The sequence below is a fragment of the Clarias gariepinus genome, chromosome 4 (genome assembly GCF_024256425.1).
Source record: "Clarias gariepinus isolate MV-2021 ecotype Netherlands chromosome 4, CGAR_prim_01v2, whole genome shotgun sequence".
NCBI lineage: Eukaryota > Metazoa > Chordata > Actinopteri > Siluriformes > Clariidae > Clarias > Clarias gariepinus.
In genome coordinates this window covers 15,302,358-15,324,183 of record NC_071103.1, presented here as the reverse complement: position 1 = coordinate 15,324,183, position 21,826 = coordinate 15,302,358, and the positions used below count along the sequence as shown (strand labels likewise).

Genomic DNA, 21,826 nt, shown 5'->3' with positions numbered 1-21,826 from the left:
AGATTTGGCTTTATCTGTCATACCGGCTAAACTTGCTCTATGTGTAACGTGTAATAAGAAACTACCCAGCAATTTAATCTAATTTCAATTTGGACAAAGAGAACAAGAGTAAAAAAGTAGAAAAAAAACATTTATTTAAGTACAAATGAACAGAAACCTAGGATATTTCAGGATGAATACAAAACTTTGTACATCACTCTCTTTTTCTCTCTCTCTCTCACTCACACACACATCCGCCATACTGTCACTCCTGAATTGGCCACATTTGAACTTGAACACTTTGAACCAGTTCATGTCACAGGCTAAATTCGAGAGCTACACTCGTCTTCAGGACCCAGAATGTGCACCTCCATATGTGTTCAGTCCGAATCTGCCTCTTCTACACCGACTGCTCCAACAGCATCAGCCAGCTCAGTTTCACTCCCCTTCAACCTCTCCCCTGAACACATAAAACACACACCTGAGAAAATAGCTCACAAAAGCTATGAGGGTCAGTGGAGTCAATAAAAGGTAAATAAGTTTTTAGCAGGCTGAAACATAATATTTACTCTTGGGCAAGCAGTACGGGACAAAATCAAACAAATTTAAAAATACATTTCCCATGTACTGTCCTTGTTTTGTCAGCACAGTGTCGTTGCAGTTAGCCTTGTTGCCTCGCACCTACATTGTCACGGGTTCAAGATTCCTGCCTCTGGTCTGAGTGCATGGATTTTTGTTTTCCTGCGTTATCCAAGTTAGGCTAACCAAACTCCCCATAGTGTGTGCGTGTGCTTATGTGAACATCATATTCCGACCATGTGATTGGCACCCTGTCCAGGATGTATCCCGCCTAATGCCCCGAGTCCCTGTGATAGGCTCCAGGCCTCCTGTGACCCTGAACAGGATAAGTGGTATAGAGGGAGTGAAAGAGTGTGTCCTTGTTTTAAAAAGATGTCAGCCATGACCCGGGAGTTATTTTTAGTAGTGCTCTTACACTTGTGTTTTTTTATTCCTGGTCAACATTGTGTAAGAGAACATGCTTGAAAAATAACATTGATTAAAAAAACAATGTGGTGGGCAGATGAAAAACACGTACAGTGTACAGCACTGAAAGAGGGAAACCACATGCATGATGTCAAAAACCACACAGCAATTACATTTAAAGCATGACAACCAGTACAGAATGTGCTTATCTTACTACTGTGACTAAAGTGACTCAAAGTTTTACCACATCAATCAGAAAATTTTATATCATACTCACTGATGAGTTCAGCAATGGCTTTCTGGGTTCTTTTCTCAAGTTTTTCCAGCTTCTTTGCAACATCCCGCTTTAGGTCCCTTCCAAAAAACAAGGGTTCGTGATAATGATGTACTAAGCATACACTGTACATGAAAATACATAGAGCATGTTTTAACGCCTTACCAGTCTGGTTTTCTTGGAGCTAAATTGGCCAGATCCTGTGGGTTAGGGGGGAGGGGCACACATCAGTAATACATATTAAACTTTTATTAAACTCATTAAATTACAATAACCCCCCCATAGCAGCATTGTTTTCAGCAACCAAGCAGACTACATTGTACTTAGGTAAAATGCATACAAAGATAGGATAGACAGGTGGGTCAATAAAAAATTTTCATCTTCCATTTAGGATTAATTCCAATGACAATGCCTAGCCAAAAAACAAATTTACTCATCAAGATTTAATGAATCCCTATTAGCTTTGATTACGACATGCAACATGGTGGCCAGATGATGCTCGAAAATGATCCAAGACACAATCTGAGTCCTGGGATATGCCTGTGCCATAAGGGAAGAAAAACTCTATTGATGTAATAATCTACCATGATTATTGCCACATAACAGTCTAGACTTGACCAACTGAAGCAACCCAAGATAATAACACTGCTTCCAGGGGCTTGCTCAGTGGCCACTATGCATGATAGGTGCATCATTCCATGCGGTCCCTTTCTTGCTCCAAATTGCAAACTCTTAGCTCTCTAATTCCAATCCTGAGAGTTCTAGTCACACTGTGTGCATGGAAAAGCACTTACTTTCATTATTAAGCATGCGAGTTCTACTATCACTTTTAAGTGCACTAAAACGGATGGGTAGAACGGTGCTCAACACAATTCCACTAATTTGAAAGTTTTATTTACTTGAACCCCTCTGAAACACGGACTTGTTTTGGCTAGGCAGTTTATCTTCCTATTTACTTAATTAGTCTAACAATGGTTATTTTTCAGCCTAGTGCCCTCATGAGAAGTGCATACTATTAAATAAGCTAGTTTTGGTTTAATTTAAAATCGCTTTTTTGAATTTTAGTTAGTATTCTAGTTTCTAGTATATTTTAGTTTCTGTTCATGCTAGGCAGTTGGACACAATTATCTTTTGTAGTTTGAGCAATGGTGTTGACTGAAGAAGCGCTTTTGTTCTACATTAACAACAAAGAGCTGACTTTTGTAGGTGTAATACCACTCACCACTTCCTCTATAATGGGTTCTGGGTTTGCAGCTTCCAGCTGGTCTTTAACTTTATCTTCCACTGCAGAGATACAAAAGCAGAACAGGTCAGACTGCATGCATTCTGACCTTGAGCACTTCCTAGACAAGCTTCTTTAAACACCCATTACTCAGTGCTGGTAACATGTACTAAACCAAGAACTTGGACTGTAGTACAATGAACATTCAGGAGATCAGTTACCAATGCTCAAGTTTCTGTAGTTCTACCAAAAATAAGAATAATTGTATAAGAAGCACTGAGCATGTGCTAATTCTCACCTGATGCAGGTTTAGCTTTGGGCACCTGCCTTTCTTTTAGCTCTTCATCTTCTGGAGTGTAGTTTCTCAGCTTCAGGTCTCTGTATAAACACACAAACAACATTAGCACCCTGGGATAGGGTCCAGGCCCCCACAACCCTAAATACAGGATAAAGCAGTGTCCAGATCTAATATATAAATGCAGCGATTTTGTTAGCTCACTTAATAATAAAATATAAATGCAGCACTATTTTTAGTTTTTTCAGTTACATTGACTAAGAAGTTCTGGAGAAGTTCTTTAAAGTCCTTCCTCTTAAAGAACGAAATGGATATTCCAGCTAACAGTTTCTTGTTTTAAAAGGTGTGTTTTCTCTATTATTTACCTATACAGAGTAGGCACTATCTACATACTACACATAGGTGTAACACACACAGGAGTTACACCCAAGCACTACAGATTGATATCTGAAATCTTGCAGGACTTGTTCATCAATACAAAACTGTTACAATACTAGTGTGGCGCATAATATGCTCAAGTGCATTTCCCCCAACACAGCCCATGACCAGTAGGGAGCAGTGCAGGCCAACATCCTGATTGGTTCTATTCTGGGACAAGCTACTGGTGCAATCTGGGTAATCGAACCCATACACGTACACAATGGCTTCCTTCATGTTCTTCACACCAGCTAATTAGCATGTAACACCTGTTTTGTGGGCTGCATCTGGGGAGTGCAGTTTCCCAGCTGAGACCGAGTCAATACATGCCCAATTATGTCATCTCTTACCTCTTCACAAATTACAGCTATTTGCTAAATCTTCTGGTAATCATACGAGGGCTTTATTGAGTGAGCGCACGAGACAGACATGCCGCTTTGTTTCAACTCGTACTTCAGGGGATTCAAAGTTTATTTTCTGCAATTTCGGAGCAGCGAGTCTCCAGTGATGTGTGCCAGTTCAGTGCTGATTAATCAGGGGGTGGGGGGTGGAGTGTGTGTGTTGTAGGTCGGGTCTTCGACTGGGCCGGCATTCATCAACCCACACATTGTGAGCACAGTCACTGGCAGAGGGCCTTTTATGGTAAACCTCTGAGACCAAAATACGAACGCTGGCATGAACAGCCATCAAAATAAAAGCCGATTTTTCACAAAACATAAAAAGCTATTTTTCAAGTGAAACATCACCCAGCACTGAAAGAAAAATCAGTTAAATCAGAAACATAGACAAAGGACTAGGAACCCCTCCCACTTCCAAGTTTCCTGGTGATACTTCCTGACCACCTGCTAGAACAATACCGCTCTGCCGCCATTCTTCACGTACGGTGGGTCGGCCGTACAGCACGGTGCTACTTGAATGTCAACAGTCGTTTGTTCAGCACTTTCTCCAGAACTAGAGCTGCTGCACAATTCTAGTCTTTAGCACAACACTTTATCTGATACTGATGGTTTTCCAACAGAGTAACATCACACCAAAAATAAAAGTAAGCTGATATCGACTATTATGTCGACAGCTCACAATTAACACACGCCTGTATTACACTTTACAGCATGTTCACACAGGGGTCTAAGAATCATACGTTCTGGTTCTCTCAATAGAGCTGTATAGGCGCGTGTTGCATGTATGAACGACGGGTGAAGGACTACTCCTTTCATTCATGGAGGATTAAAACCCTGTCTTCTTGCATAATAAAAATCTGTAACTTTAGCACTGCAGTAGTTGAGAGTTCAATAATGTCATGAGCCTTACCTATTGCCTCGCCCTGCTCTTTTGGCAGCCTACACAAAAACGCAGTACAATTACACACATGCCACAGTCACACACTGTCATACTTAGTATGTTGGGAAACACACTTGCATAAGAAAGTAATCGTAAATAGATTAAACTGAGCTGAGCAGCATAGTATGACAGGAAAATACAGTGGTATCTTCTGCGGTTTGAACTTACACAGCGCATATACAGTGTGTGCCGGACGTCCAGCAACAAAGGTTTAATGTATTGTTTTAGATTTTTATAGACCATGATGCATCTGAGCAAAGTTATTGTTTATTATAGAAATGTTAAGTCAAATTGAAAGCTTGGATACACTCAAAAAAAAAACCCAAAGAACAGAAATTTCTCCTGACATCATTAAAAATGTGTTTATTATCTGAATACTTATAATATATAGAGAGCAAAAAGACATATAGGGTTACTGTAGTTTTGTAAATAGAAGCCATTTATTTTTATTTATTTTGGGAAGGTAGTCACTAAATGGGTTGACTGCTAGATTCTTTTCAAAACTCGTCTGGACAAAAATTATGTAATATGTTCCGTTTAATAATTAATAATTTTTTTTGGTTAAGACAGCCACTAGCTCATCTTTTTTTAATTTGATTAAATAAATATTTTACAAAAACTAAACCAAGCATAGAACAATCCTATTTATTTTTTTTAACTCAATATGACCTTTAATGCCAAATAAACGAAATGAAGCGCATCCGTAAACCTACAATTAAAGATGTCTCAACTCTCTGATTACGCCCACATTCTATCAGGGCAGTGGTGCAGTTTTTAGAAAACAAAGCAGCCAAGAGGTATAGGCTGGGAGGTGCTCGTCACCCGTCTGCGGGACTATTGTTTTGCAATCGGAGCTCCGTTGCAATTTTAATGATGCATGCTTAGTCACAAGAGACACGCCTTTAAACTTTCCAGCAAAGATAACGCCTCAATTCTGAATGCCAATAGGATGTCTTGTGTTGTGCGTTTTTTGAAAAAAAATTTTGTGGATGCAGTTGCAACAAAATACCATTTACTTTCATGAACGCCTCAGTCAAACGTGGCCTTCGCAAGATTAATCATTTCTATACAAGTAAATGCTAAAAACAAGAATACTAAGTAGACTGAAAACAGTACCTTAACTCTCAAGAGAGAGGAACAAGGTTCTATCCAGTATAAACAATGAGTATAAACAATGGAAAATCTCCATTGAAAGCCTTGCCTGAAATAGAGTTGAGAGAAACTGGCGACCCACAGCACTAGCTCATGTAAACACTGGACGCAGCCTTGTAATGGGCAAGCCACATACTCTTAGGCACAGCACAGAGTGTGACAAGACCAGGAGCATGAAGACTCGGGGTTGGAAGCAGAACTTGGCACTAAAAAACATGTGGATTTAGGAACTAACTGAAATGTATTTTGTGCAAAAACAGGATGTGTGCTTTTACCTGTGTCTTTCTTCTGTTTCTACTTCTGCTGCTCTCTTGCAATCAGGTTCTCCCTCTGCTGGTTCCCGTCCCTATGAAGAAAAACTGGATTAGTGTGACTGCAAATTGAGTGTCATTATATCTGAAAGGAGCCACCCACAATTAGTGAGAACTGTAAAAATGCAAAAACCATTGTTTAGGATGGTCAGGAAGCTAGAATGATTATGTCCACCAAATTAATCTTGATAGGCCCCAGATAATTTGACTTACTCAATGATTATGGGTTTGGAAATATTGCGCTGTAGAGTGAGCTGGCTTCGCACACCAGACACAAAGTAAACAACAACACATTCCACTCTTTAATGTACGTGATTCTTTAAAACAAAAACTATCTTGTGTTCCACGGACATTTCTAAATCAGTTTCAGATGTGGCCACAGATCATATCGGTACTGATACCACAGTACTGATGAAGGCATTGATTAATAATGACTGCAATGATGGCTGCAATTAAAATGATTTATGCAAATTTAAACCTTCTACTTGGTTATTGTTTCCATAGTTACAACTCAGTTAAATTGACATATTTAATGTTTTAGCAGAATTAAATAAACAGGAGAAAGATTGTAAGACTTGTTTACTCTTGACCTTTTTTTTTTGTCGATAACAATCACAAATGATTCTGTCAATGATCTAAACAAAGAAAAAGGGCAGTAAAAAAGCTTATTATTGTAAATAGACAATTTAGAGAAGTTGTAAAATTTTAACTTAATTGTGATTAAAGACTGGATTTTATAAACCCCCACATCACGGAATATTCTGAACAATTTACTCATTTAAAACCGGCATAATATCCAGCTACCTTGAGCAATTGGCACAACAATCTAACCAGCCACGAAAATCAGCCCAATTACACTCTACTTAAAAGTTTGACTGCAAATTTCACGGTGCACGAATGAGATTACATGGGCGGTTCCGTTCATTATGTTTGAAAAGCTGGCATAAGTCCAGTTGTAATCTCAACCCTCATGAGATTCGTTTCTAATGTACTCTGCAGGAAAAAGGCTCCTACAAACTACTGAGTACCATTCATTTTAAAAACTCTCAATCTACTTCATTTACTGAGGACGTAGCACTTATTTCAACCCTCTTGCTTGTAGGATTGTAATTCTTTTGTGTGGCGATTCACATATCGCCAAATTGACTTCTAAATCAAAACTATTTTTACATTTATAATAGAGATGAACCAGTTGATCGGCCAGTAAACAGAACTGGCTGGTTTTCAGTTTAATTGGCCTCAGATATATAAACGATTCTGTACAAGGCGCAGAAGCTTCTAAATGGCACAACAAAAACACATTTTTATGGTGTTACATTATTTAAAAAAATTGTGTGCATTAAAACCTCAGATCTGCCTTTTGAGACTTTGGAGGGATTTGAGGCAGTAAAACGTTACAGTTTTACTGAACTATTAACTATTAAACTATTCATATATTGGCATCCTGTGTGATAGAAGTTATGACATCAAATGACAGAGATACGTGCTGCTCAGTAACAATGTAGCTTGTTTTACTTTACGTTACTAATTTGAAGTTAAAGGGTAAAATTCTTGTATTTTAAGTTAGTTTGTTTACTTATGTAAACTAATGTTATAAGGAATAGGCTACATTTAATTCGTCATTAACTTATTCATAACTTCTTTTTTTTTAAGTTTAAAAATTGAACAAAACTGGGGGGAAATGTAATATAGAATCTGGATATTTATTAAATCGTGATACTTGTAGAATTTGCAATTTTTCATCAAATATTGGTGATGACATTGTATTGGAGGATCATGGACACACAAGTGGGGACCAAATTCTAGCCTGTACAGTCCAATCCCGCAGGAAAGCCAAAGCAGCACAAATTACCATAAAAACTTAATGCTAGCCCTGAAAGAAAGAACAGACAGGACACAGCACACAGGGCCCAGGAGGCAAAGACCTCAGGGCTGCCGATCTGTCCCATCCCCCCCAAACTCTCCAGTTTCCAATTCAGTTGTGCATAGAATGCAATGAACAAATAAGTCTGATCCACTGAGTCCCCACCTAGCAACCCACAGCATCCAAAGGATCCGCTGCCAACATCCTGGTGTCAGAAAGCACAGCACACCCCCAGAATCTACACAACATGTTTTGTGCTGAAATGCCTGATTGGTGTTTAATAGACACATAGATGCATCACTGTAATCACTGGTACGACTAAAAGTTGAAATTGCAGCCTAATGACTATCTTATGAACCTGTCTAAAAGTGTATACAGTGACATGATAATCATAAGTCATAACATCCAACTGTGCATACAACATTCTCATTTTGTTACCGAATGAAATCTGACCAACATAATGATGTCAGACATGCTTGCACTCATTCTAGCAGATCAGTCAGCTGTCAGTCAAGTACCAAATACTCCCATTTCACCCGAAACACCAACACCAATTTGTTCCACAATGTCTAAATGACAAGATTAAATACCAAAGATTTGTTAGTCATGTTTACTTTAAACAGGTTAATTGAGTTCTTGAAGTGCACATACCAACCAGAACAGTTGAAGTGAGTACTCTGAGATACTATCGAAGTACCTGTATGCACAGCCAGGAAAGGACAGATCTAAAGACTCAAAGATCACTAGGCAAGAAAAAGAGCTCAGTACTTTTTACACTGTGAGAAGTTTAACAACCAATGGCAAACCAGAAGCAGCTGAGACACAAGAGAGATAAATAGAAAGATAAATTGTTTAGATAACTGATTTCATTAACTGGTTTTGTTTTGATACGTTATTGAAAGCAAGCAATCTGTTTGTCAATGTTCTAGTAAACAATAGAGCTCATGCTTTACTGTTCCGTACTGTCCTTCTCCTTTGTTAATCAGCAATACATGTGACTATTTATTTATTGTTTACTGGCGTTAGTACTCGTTGCCGACAGTTACAGAGTTTTTAGAAACATTTCAAGTGTACAGACAAAACCATTTATTTAGACAGAAGTAGTAAGAACCCTTTTTTTTTATATAATCGATGATGAGGCACGCTGTCGTTTCTGTGTATTGAGGATTGTGCCGGCTTTGTGGAAGCATTACGGCCTGTGTCTTCCGCATTCTCTGTATGTATGCAAAGTAAATTAACGCACTGATTGGCTCTGAGTGCCACGTATAACCACGCCCACCTCTAAGGAAAATGCAGTGAATGAATGAAACCTGCTAGATGCTGTAATCTAATGTGGCAAGTGACTGCTCATAACATCCTTTCTACTTAACTTTTTGATAAAATTTATGGCACAAGGTTCAGTTTTTATACTGTACACACCAACTTCAGAGTATGCTTTGGAGTAAGCTGTGATGAGTCACGCTGTCGCTCGTGCGTGCGAGATTTGTAGGTGCATTATGGCAATTACTGTGTCTTCTAGTATTACACCATATAACCACGGCCACCCTCCAAGGGTAGAAATAAACCAGCTAGATGCTGTGACGTCCCTTTGACTCAATATTTTGCTTTAGTTTCTGGCGCAAGTCTCAAATTCTGTTCAGACGGTTTTGCATGTTGCTGTCACAAAATCATCTGGATAGACATACTGTACAGATATAAAGACATACAAACAGACACATTATTTTTTTTTCAGAGACTGGTTTTGGGTCCTCCAATTTACAAAAAGATATCATTGAAAGAGTTCTAACCAATGTACAAACAAAACTTTTATTTATATAGATATGGTCAAAGAAAGCAATAGGATATACTTTTAAAAATTTTTATGCCAGGTTTGGGTGCTTTTTTCATGGCAGGAACAAGGTTATAAATAAATATATCAAAATATTTGAATAAATACATGCAAAAATAAACATAAGAACAGCTGCACATAAAATAGCATCTTTAAAGATCTTCTTAAAAGACCACACTGAAACCTTACTAACTACCTTAGTCTCATTTTTGGCCTATTTTACTTGCCATTTTCTAGACTCAAGAGTTCAAGGCCAGTCAGAGGTCTAATGGTGAGATAAGGGACTTGCTGGTTCTCATTCCAAGATCATTATTACCAGCACTGTCTGCCTGATAAAGACCAAAGAAACCACAATGACCCAGTACCCAGCAGCAGATCACGTTTTGTAAGACTATAAATGGGTGATCTGTTTCATCGATTCAAGGGCTTTTAAGTTGGATTTGAATCAAGTCTGCACAATTGGAAACATTGTGACAGAAATACATTGAAAATGCATACGAAGTTAAAAGAAAAATGGAGGGCTCAGCTGTAAAGACAGATTTTTGTCCTAGAATGCAGATTCCATGATGTTGCAATCAAACAGCAAAATACACCAAAGTGTGTAAGCCTGACAAGGTAGATCCTACCTAAATTTCATTTTATATCATAAGCTTTCTCTAGGTCACCACTTCAACAAAAGGTGTCACATACATAGGATTCCAGTCTAACAGGGAGATCTAGTACACGCCTACACAGTCTAAAGCTACTGCAGTCTACTTATTTGATTGTTGGCTTCCAGCTTCCAGACATGACGATTATCAACCATCCTCTTTAAGGTTTTACAAAGTCAAAAAGTTTACAAGGTGTACCTTTTGGACTCATCATAGTCCTTGCCTGGTTCAGGAATGTGTAGGATAACTGCTCATAGCAAGGAGGATAAAAAGATTTTAGAAGTGCACAATACATGCTGGAGGTATTTTCTAAACTAGCAGCATGGTGGCAAAGTGGTTAGCATTGTGGGCTCACACTTCCAGGGTCAAGGGCTCTAGTCCCACCTCGGGTTTGTGGAGTATACATGTCCTCCCTATGTTTGACGGGTTTCCTCCAGGTATTCCAGTTTCAGCCCACAGTCCAAAGCCATGCCGGGTAGGTTAACTTCCAATTAGAAAATTCCCCATAGTGTGCGCTTGTGTGCCTTGCGATAGATTGTTATCCAACTCAGGGTGTACCATACCTCGTTCCTTGAGTCTCCTAAGATAGCCTCCACCCTTGACAGGCTAAGCGGTATAGAGAGTGAGTGAGTTTTTTTTAAACTGGTCGTGATTTTGTTTGGGCCACTAGCAGTATCATGAGACATCTTTATTAAGTCTCTGCTAGCTTTTTAATATTTCATGTTTTGATGGATGTAATGTACCTTAACGTTTGACATGCTATATTTGTCGTCTGCTTCTTTTTCCTTTTATCTTACACGGAATGCCCCAAAAGCCGTTTTTGCTGGTGTATTTAGTGGAGATTTGAAAGAAATTGTCTCCAACTTTCTCTAATTTTCTGCTGAGTTTGTCCTTGATTTGCCAATTTTTCAATGCGTCTCTGGTTTTCACTGCCATGTTAAAATTCATAAAAGTTGCAATTTCAGGCAGGCCTACACCAATTAAAACTAAAGAAATGTTGAACAGGAGCTTAGCAATGCCACAACATTTAGCTACTGATAGTCTTGCATAGCTGTGCCGCTTTATGCTGCCATCTTCACACTCTTCGTTTAATATCTGATTCTGTAAAAGTTATAACCAAGGGGAGGTCCCATACTTAACATAGCAGAGCAAGGTCAAGTCACAGTCAAATCAATTGCAAACCCATGTACTGGATAGATGTAGGTATTTGAGCTGTCATTTACCACAGTGTGATTTTACTACTACTACTATAAAAAAAAAAAAATCTTTCTGCGCAGACCAGCTAGCACCTGTGTTCACTGAGATATTTAACATCTCTTTATCTCAGTCGGTGATCCCCACATGCTTCAAAGAGTCCATCATTGTTCCCGTTCTAAAGAAACCTCATCCTGCTTCCCTCAATGATTATCGCCCTGTAGCCCTCACCTCAGTAGTGATGAAGTGCTTTGAACGCCTGGTCAGAGACTTCATCATTTCTTCACTACCAGACACACTGGACCCACTACAGTTTGCATACCGTCCAAACCGTTCCACGGATGATGCAATCTCACATCTCCTCCATACATCTCTCACTTACCTGGACACTCGGAGATGGAATTATGTGAAAATGCTCTTCATCGACTACAGCTCTGCATTTAATATCATAATTCCCCTCCACACTTACCACCAAGCTGGAGCACCTGGGACTCAGCTCATCCATGTTTCAGTGGATCTCCAATTTTCTGACTGGCAGACCACAGGCAGTAAGGATGGGCGGACACGTCTCAGCTTCCATCACTCTCAGCACAGGAGCCCCCCAGGGTTGTGTTCTGAGCCCCCTGCTGTACTCTCCGTACACCTATGACTGCGTGGCCACTACCGACTCCACCACCGTCATCAAGTTTGCTGACGACACGTCGTGGTGGGCCTGATCATGAACAATGATGAGACGGCCTACCTGGAGGAGGTTGGAAATCTGGAGAACTGGTGCCAGAGAAACAATCTCATCCTGAAGTTCAGCAAGACAAAGGAGCTGATAGTGGACTGCAGTGCAAAGCAGGTGAGGAACTACCAGACCCCCATCATCAACAGGAGCCCAGTGGAGAGAGTGGACAGCTTCAGATACCTCGGTGTTCACATCACGCAGGACCTGGCATGGTCCTGTTACATCAACACAGTGGTAAAAAAGGCCCGGCAGCGTCTCTACCACCTCAGACGCTTGAGAGACTTTAGACTGCCCTCCAAGGTGCTCAGGAATTTCTACTCCTGCACCATAGAGAGCATCCTGACAGGAAACATCACGACCTGGTTCGGGAACAGCACCATGCAGGACAGACGAGCTCTACAGAGGGTGGTGCGATCAGCTGAGCGCATCATCCGCACCGAGCTCCCTGACCTGCACTCAATCTACACCAAGCGGTGCTGGACCAAGGCCAGGAAGGTCGTGAAGGACCTCAGCCACCCCAACAATGGACTGTTTACTCTGTTGCGGTCTGGGAAGCGATTACGCTCCCTAAGAGCCAACACAGAGAGACTGAGGAGGAGCTTCTTCCCGCAGGCGATAAGGTCTCTCAACCACACCACTATGCAAAAATAACACAATCTTTTTACAATCAATCAATCAATCTTTATACATCCATGAACACTATGGACAATTCAATGCACATCTACCTTCACATCTACACTACATGTTTACGTTTACATTCTGGACCATTGCAAAAAGACACTTTAATAACCATTGCACAAAGACACTTTTTCTATGCTTATTTGCACACCATTCTATTTTCTATTTGTACAGTATATTTCTATTTTCAGTTTCTATTTTTAGTTTGACTTTTACTAGTTAAATTTTATTTTCATTTAATTTTTCTATCATATTTCTTTTATTCATATTTATTACTTATATAAGCTTTAATTCTCTTTTTAAGGTCACTGGCGGTCGTGTAAGCATTTCACTACATTTCGTACTGTGTATGACTGCGTATGTGACAAATAAAATTTGAAATCTTTATAGTTTCCCCATAGTGGTTTGTGGCCCCTCATCCATAGGGGACATGAGGGAATTAAGATGTCTTAATGGTCTTATCATGTCACATCACAATGAGTTGGTACACTGCACTGCCTCCCCATAAACAAAAACAACAGAATGACTAGAAATGGGTTAAGAACCACCCAACACCAATATATTAATAAAACCTAATAGTGGATCGTGCTGACCCATCAACCTCATGAAAGTCATGTGGTCAAAATAAATCATTAACGATTACTTAAAGACCACTTAAACGCCTTTTAACAAAGTTGCAATGACTGTAGTGTTAAATAGTAACCGTAAGAGCATTTCCATAAACACTGTGGGACCAGAACTCACAGGATTGGGGCTAAACATCTGTGTAGCTTTACAGAAACCGCTTGATAGTGAGACTAATCAGAGATAAATGTGGTCAAACAAAATTGTGTCCATAACTTTTTTTGTCAGGCAGTGTAGAAAGGGCTGAGTGTGATGGGGTTGTGGTGTGCTAAGTGTATTCTTTGGACTATAAATTGATGTCCTTTAAAATAGGGCTATGGATGAAATCAAATCTTGTTAAAATCAGAGTGACATTGTGAAGACTGTAAAACTGCTTTAGGGCACTGGAGCTATTTGGTATGAGGCGGGTCTCCAGGAGACAAAAGGCATGAAACTTCACCTCAGACATCCTGCAGATATGCATCTGGGATATAGGGGTGGTACACTCAAGCAACTAACTAAAGTAATTACGTAGCTCAATTTACTTGTAGCCAACAACTTTTGGGAAGGGAAAATAAATGGTCCATATTATGATAAATGGCCTTGACCTGCTGCTTGAAAGGAGCGGGCCCTTCTAACCTCCTGTTTATATGAAGTATGAACCAAAGCACCGTGCCGAACTCACAGTAGCTGACGACTACGAGACCACATTGCTCAATCACATCTTGCAAATCACATCAAACAATCTTTCCCATCATTTGCCACTTACAGTTAGCAAGGGGAGGCCTTAAGGGATCCAGAGAAGCTCAACTAGGGGACCAAATATTTTAAATTACTACTTGTGTTAAAAACACGTTATCCAAGTTACATTTTAATGTAATTTTAAAAATGTCAACTTCCACCTTAGAGCAAAATGTCCGGAATAGGAAACTCTATGGCAACTACAACTTTCATTCTATATTTAAATACTTTTCAGACCGCCCTAGTAACAAACAAAGCAACTATTTGAGTACAATGTTATCAACTGCCAAGAACATAAAGCTGATGCTGCAGTGAACATAGGCTAGCGCTGGGCGATAAAACGATAATGATATGTATCGCGAAAGACACGTGATCGATATCAATAAAAAATGTGTTCAATAAAACGTTTGATAATTTTTATTCTTTGTCGGAAGAAAACAAAGGTCGCAAAGCTAGTTTGGTTGCTGTCATGCGCACTCGCTCCGGTGGTCGCGATTCAGGAACTATAAAAGGAGACAAGATGGCACTTCACATTGCTCAGTCATTGAGTCTGCCCATGCCAATCTTGTGATTTTCGGTCCAATTCCTGATTGAGTGTGTGTTGCTAGAACACGGTGTTAGCTTCTCCGCTTTATTTTGTCGTTTCTCGCGGCAGCGCAACAGCCCGTTAATTTATGCCCATGCAGCGATGGGAAAGACAAATGTGTCGATGCATGTCCATTTTTTTATTTTCTGCTTTGTCAGGCGATATTACAAACTTCCGGGTGGATTCCGTACTTAAATAAAACCAAAAACTACTAAAAGAAAACAGGTTCAGGCTCTATATTCCAGCTCATCTCACATTTCCGCGTTCACGAACATTGGACTGCATTACCCACAAAGCATTGCCTGCACTGGACTACACTCCTGTAAACAGCTGCCGTAAAATCAACCTCTCTCCCACAACAGTGGGTATAATTGTGTAAACTCTTGCTCTCGGCGTGAGAGAGTTCTTACAATGACTCGCGTGGTTATCCTGCCTGTTCGCGCTATTTCCGCGTTTGGATTTACCGTCCACGCTACAAGGGCTAAGTGCTAGTCTTCTGGTCCGCTTCCGGTTGCCCGTGACAGTTGCATTCAAAAAGGCACTCGCTCTCTGGTAACCTAACAACATAGGGAGTGATACACTAACGTCAATCATGTAACAGTATAACGTTTGGTTGCGCCAAGTCGTTGTCTCATGCTGGTCTGCTGGATTCCTCTTCAAAAGCAGAAAATGCACTTATTTTATTACACTTTATTAAGCATTTCTTACATTTTCTTTCATTTTGCACCTTAAATGTTCAGAGATAATTGTTAAGTGTTCATTGTGACTTTAGACTTTACATTTTAATTATTTGAGTTTTCCATGGTTATTGACATTTCTGTCTTAATAACTGAAGAATAACTATGATCAGAGGAAGGTTAAGTTTAAAATAAAAATGTTTAAATATAATATATTTTTCTCCTGGTCCTTATTTTAAATGAGTCATAAAAATATCAATAATTATCGATATCAAAATGCCCAAATGTAAATGTAAATGTACATAGTGTTGAGCAAGTTATCTTATTGACATGTCTTTTTCACTGCACAATATTTGCACAGCTATGCTGTTTTTTTTTTACTATATATAATACTTTTTACCTACTGTACCTTCTGTAGGTTAATTACTCTCAGATCTGTACATCTGAACCTATAACCTCATTCACCACATTGTTATTTATTGTAAATATGCCACTTATGCATTTCTGGTTAGATACATTTCCGGCTACTTGACAAAGTTGAATCAGATCTAATCTAATCTAATCAATTACCACTTAAATACCACAGTACAGTATATTTGAGTACTAGTGCTGACTGTGTGAATCTCTCCATGGGCACAATGAAGGATTTTCTAATGGGTACTTCTAGCATTATAATGCACCATATCACAGAGTCAAAGTCGTCTCAAACATGAACAGGACTGAGTTCAGTGTTCTTACATTCTGTGTTTTATTTCATAGTGGAGCTTCAAATGACTGCATTTTATCATTACTTCAGTTGGTACTGGTCTCACATTAAAAATAAACATGTATTGATCTGACCATTCATCTTTGACAGTTAAGTTGTAATAGTCTATGTTCTTTTTTTAGTAAAAAAAGATGCTGTCTCTCGCTTTCATTCCATTCATGTTTCTTCTGCACACACTGTCTATACACGGTAAACTATCGCATTAATTGGCTCTGTTGCGTGACAAGAATAACACGACCCACTTGGGCTATATTCCTGGAATACGTTTTATTTTCATTTCTCAGAAAAGCATCAGGGACTGTAACACAGTCCAGTACGCCATTTAGTGTTGCCTGCTATACAGGGTTGCAGAAAGCCTGGAGCACCTGGACAGGGTGCCAATCCATTTCAGGGCACATATGTTCACACCAACACACAGGCTACAGGCAATTTTGGGACACCAATTAATCTAATCTACATTTCTTTGGAATTTGGGAGGAAACCAGAGTAGCCGGAGAAAACCCACCAAGCACAGGGAGAACATGCAAACTCCATGCACACAGACGAAACCCTGATCATAAAGGTGCGAGGCCACAGTGCTAACTATACATATTAATACATACCATTAATTCTGTATTTTATCCTATGCTATTATGTGTCTTCAGAAATATTATTTTCTACATGTAAAGTTTCGATTTGCACATGATTGTGCTAATTGGTCAACTACGTCATCTGGCACTAATCACTTTCCCCTGAAAAGAGGTTACAACATACATTTATTGCGCATTTAAACAATATTTAATTTAAATAAACATATCCATGGGGTTTATTTCATGGTAATATAAAGTCTAAGAACGCCATGCATGACATTACTCAGATATCACACAGCCAACTAGCTAGCTAGCTCACAAGCTAAACAAAACGTGTTTGCTACTCTTCTCCCCAAATACACTAAACTTCATCCAAACATTAATAAATGAATAAATAAAACGAATAATTAACTACTTATCTTGCTAGTTAACTGCGAGCAATTTAGTAATAAGCATTGACTACTGTACAATGTAGGTCACACCGTTTGTTTGCTACTTCGCTAGCCAGCTAGCATTGAATAACCTGTGGCACGGTATTAAACACTATTTAAAAAATCCTTCTTGTGTAATATGATAAATGTTTTGCTTGTGTTTTTTACTGAACTCACTTGAAGCTGTCGTTCTCTTAGGGCTTTTAACTTTTCTTTCCTTTTCAGAGCTTGCGCTTGTAAGGCGCTCACAGGCTCCTGCTCCATGATGATGTCTATCTGATATCGATTGTCTGTCCTGCCAGGGGCATCTAACAGAAAGCAGAAATCATCGATTGTTCAACTATGTTCCTTGCAGTTAATGTGGTGTACCGAGCATGATGTCATACAAACTGTATGTCTAGGCCACAGAGTGTGTGTAAGTGTGATTGAGAATAATATAGTAATATTATAATATATAAAAAAAGAATATATATATAAATAGTATAATATAGTGAACCAAAGCGACAGCTTTCGATCGTTTTCTTCTTAGATAACTGATCCCATGAATAATATAAAGTTAGCAGACTTCAGTTGTGGTGTACACACACTACCAACTGTTCACTTGACTCTAAACACTGGACTCTCTATATAAAACACAAGGGTACCCGTGGCTCTGTCTGCGTACAGATCCTGACGCCTGCACGCTACCATTACTTGTGAATGGAGCGTGCGATCAACTCACTGCTGCTCCTCATGCTGCTTCAATATTTTGGCAGCAATTACTTCTATATGTCGCTGTAGGCACATCTGATTCAGGGGTTCATACTTGTTTTTCGTTACTCTTACATTTTTCCCCCTTACTTCACATTTTGGTTACACCAACCTATAAAATGCTTTAACTACAAGCTCGGCCTGATTTTGCTACGGTTACATTCTGTATGACACAAGTTAATGATGATGCTGCACACTGATTCGTCTAAGTATGTCATAACATGATTAATGGCTGTGACACACCTGATGTGTAAGTCATCTCGCTGCCACTCCTCACAATGTTATATCAGCCTGTCATATGCACTGTCGGATGTAGACACTCAGCAGTCCAATACAGGGTTTTAGTAGCTAAAAGCTTGGCCTGTTGTACCCATTTTTACCATAGACAACACTGGAAATATATTCGTGTGTCGTTAGCTCCAATCTGAGGCTGAGGCTAGATCTGAGGCTAGATCAGCTCCAAGAGCTAGGAGGAATGTAAGGCAATGGTAAAAATCGTTAAAAATAGGGAGTCACTGATCAGGAAAAAAAGCCCTTAATGTTGTTTTTGATGAAGATTGGACTGTAAAGTCGGCTTTCAAGAACAGGGAAGCTGAGGAGTGAGATCTATAGGTGGTGGTGATGCAACTGAGCTGAGTGGTACTAAGAGGGTAATGTGAAGAGAAGAAAATGTACGTGCGAAAATGCCTGATAAAGCAGAAGAAGAATTCAAAACATAGAACAATTCAAGACAAGATGAGGGAAGGTTACACTAGACGTTTTAAGAGGCCGAAAAGATGAGGGAGAGTGAAAACCTACAGTTAGCAATATTGTAAACAACATACTGGATTCCAACCACTGTTAAACAACAAAGAAAAATAAAAAGAGGAAGACTACCATTACATTTATTGAGGAACTCACTGCTGTTCCCCATATGGCTCTAACGTTTCGGCAGCCCCTACTTCTGCCTGTCATATACGCTGGCAATGTTCCACAGTCTGATCTGATTTGATCCAAATTTTAGTAATTAGGAGATCGCCCTGACATGCCCATTTTCGCTGTAGACAACACTGGCTACTGTTACAGTCGGCGAGGAACACCTGTGACACACAACGCCAATATGACAAAAAAGTTGATGCTGCCCACTGCCTACCGTTACAAACACCACCCACCCACACATACAAACAATTTCGACAATTTAGATAAGAAACGTCTCAGCTTTGTTTTACTTAACAAATAATTGTATAATAATAAAATATTCTAATAATGAAAGAATAGGCTAACCAACATGGAAGAGATACTCAGGGTCATAGGCAGCATGTGCCATTCAGATCTGGTACAAAATTTTTTGTTTCATGGGGAAACAGCAGTTTAAAGAGTGCATAAATCATGTGTTATTTAGATAGTTAAACACATCTAAAAGTTTTTAATTAATGTGAAGGTTTTTTTGCCCATCAGGGATTATATTTGTTTCAACATTATTTATAATAATGCGGAATTGATTAACAGAATTGGTAATAATGCAGACAAGTAGGCTACCCAGAAAACAGTCATAATGTATGTCAATCAGATAGAAATGAAGTGCAAAAGGACATAGACAATAAAAAATATTAATGCAAGCAGTCTATAGCAAATCCATTCTAGTCTCTGCACTTGGCTATGAAAAAAAATAAAGTATGCAATGTCTATTTCGGATAAATTGTTTTTATGGTTACATTTCTTGAAATGCTGAATCAGCAGAAGCTTTTTCAAGTGACATCATTGAGTTCAGCTCTGTCACTTTTCATTTGCATTTTGTTTGCATAGACTAAAAAGCATTAACACATCTCAGTGGTTGGTTGTGAAAGCGGAATGTAATTTACATGCAAAATTTGCCGCGAGCTTAAAAATGTCAATGCCAATGAAATGCAGTCTATACATAAATATGCTGACTATCAGGTAGTCTATACCTGCGTTATGGTATAGTATGACAGAGAGTGACAGCAGGGTACTAACTTATTATTTAAATACAAATAAGAGTCAAAATGCATTGTAATAACTAAGTTATAATTACACTTTTAAAAAATGTACATAAACATGTTTACACTGCTTAGAGGAATGGTTTTCCAGTAGATGTTTATATTACCATGACCTTCTAAGGATGGGCTTGTTTGTAATGTGGCTGTGTGATGATTTGACCAGCCCTTTTTAAGTCTTTTAAATGGTTTGATAGAGCAAATCAGTGCCATGAATTCAGTGAACCTAAAATGCATTACTCAGTGCACTTGTGGTAAACATGTACATGTTTTTACCTGCACTGGCACATAGGCTACACTTTTCGCTCAGGGAGGAGAGATTAAATAACTGGGCTGAGTATAGCAACACAATATTATGAAAACACAATTAACTACTGTATGTACTTGAGATGATCCTTTACATTAGCTAAAATTTGAAGGTTTTGCATGGTTGAGATACCCTATATCAGAAAACACAGCCAGCACATCACGCACAACACAAATTTAAAATTGCCTGGAAGTGAAAAAACTTATGTACCATAGGTGCTGTAGGCTGGCTGAAGAGAAGAGTGCACAAGTGAGGATGTTAGATGCTGGATAAACATTATAAATAATTAATAATAATAATTAGAACTTTATTAATCCCAGAGGGAAATTGCTCAATTTTCACATATCCCAATTAGGAAACTGGGGTCAGAGCGCAGGGTCAGCCAGTTTTACAGCGCCCCTGGAGCACATAGGGTTAAGGGCCTTGCTCAAGGGCTCAACAGTGGCGATGCTGGGGTTTGAACCCCCGACCTTCCGATCAGTAACCCAGTAACCCACAGCCTTAACCGACTGAGCCACCACTGCCCTAAATGTTATGGGAAAAGACTCAGTGTTTCATTGGAAAGGGGTTTTGTGCAAAGTACAGTATAAAATGGCAACAATCATGGCACATGTTTGTTTGGAAAAATGAGAAATTTGTTTTTCTTGGATTAAATTCATTTTAATTAAAGGTTGGGTTTTTCTAGTAGATGAAGCTACTTCACTTGGGAGTTTTTAGATTAAGCTTTGCAAGGGGTGCCAATAATAATTGAGGCCACTATAGGCTAATTATTGTTTGTGCTAATTGCAGTCATGTGATCCCCAATCAAAATATTCCCTATTCTGGCTGTCAATCATGTCTGCCGCAGGGAAGTTACTGAAGACATTATAAGACAACAGGTGTACAATGGTGTACAGTTCGAATTAAAGGTTTGGACACACTTTTTAATTCTATGGTCTGGTTTTAATTCTTTCTACACTGTAAAACGATGCTGAAGGCATTCCAAATATACAATAATCTCCTTTAAACAGTTGATATTGAGATGTATCTGCTACTCTTATTTGTAAAGCCTTGATAACAGCTCTAACCTGGGGTGCTGTTAATTGGTGATTTTTGAGGCTGGTAACTCTAAATAAACTTTTCCTCTGCAGCAGAGGCAAGTTTTGGACTTGCTTTCCTGTGATAGTCATCAAGAGAGCCAGTTTCATCATGGTGCTTGATGAGTTTTGCAAATGCCCTTGACAATACTGTTCTTACAAGAACTGTAGAGAAGCGCTGACCTTCATTTCTTAAAATAACAACTGACTGTTGCTCTTGTTGTTGTTGCTTACCTAATAACCCAATGCCATTTTTGTTACTTCATAGTTTTGAAATCTTCAGCATTGTTCTATAATGTAGACAATAAATCACTAAACAAAAGACATTGAATTAGGTGTGTCTAAATGTTTAATTGGTACTGTAAGTGAAAAAATGTAAGTCATTGAATATTATCAAGCTTCATCTATTC

At 39.0% G+C, this 21,826-nt stretch overlaps 1 protein-coding gene across 1 annotated transcript; it reads right to left on the bottom strand.

The window, feature by feature from the left end:
* Positions 1–117: 117 nt before the first annotated feature.
* Positions 118–17,595, bottom strand: ccdc12 (coiled-coil domain containing 12). Its single transcript, XM_053495526.1, has 7 exons — positions 17,467–17,595; positions 5,937–6,007; positions 2,758–2,837; positions 2,460–2,521; positions 1,403–1,437; positions 1,241–1,317; positions 118–439 (listed from the first exon to the last, which is right to left on the bottom strand). The coding sequence occupies exons 1-7, from the start codon at positions 17,551–17,553 to the stop codon at positions 360–362; spliced, it is 492 nt and encodes a 163-aa protein (XP_053351501.1). The 5' UTR covers positions 17,554–17,595; the 3' UTR covers positions 118–359.
* Between the last annotated feature and the right edge of the window lie 4,231 nt (positions 17,596–21,826).

Coding starts and splice junctions, on each gene's coding strand:
- ccdc12 (XM_053495526.1), bottom strand. CDS start 17,553: ATGGAGCAGGAGCCTGTGAGCGCCTTACAAGCGCAAGCTCTGAAAAGG. Junction 2,838..5,936: donor GAAACAGAAGAAAGACACAG/GTAAAAGCACAC, acceptor GTGTTTATACAG/AGACCTGAAGCTGAGAAACT. Junction 2,522..2,757: donor CAAAGCTAAACCTGCATCAG/GTGAGAATTAGC, acceptor GTATCTCTGCAG/TGGAAGATAAAGTTAAAGAC.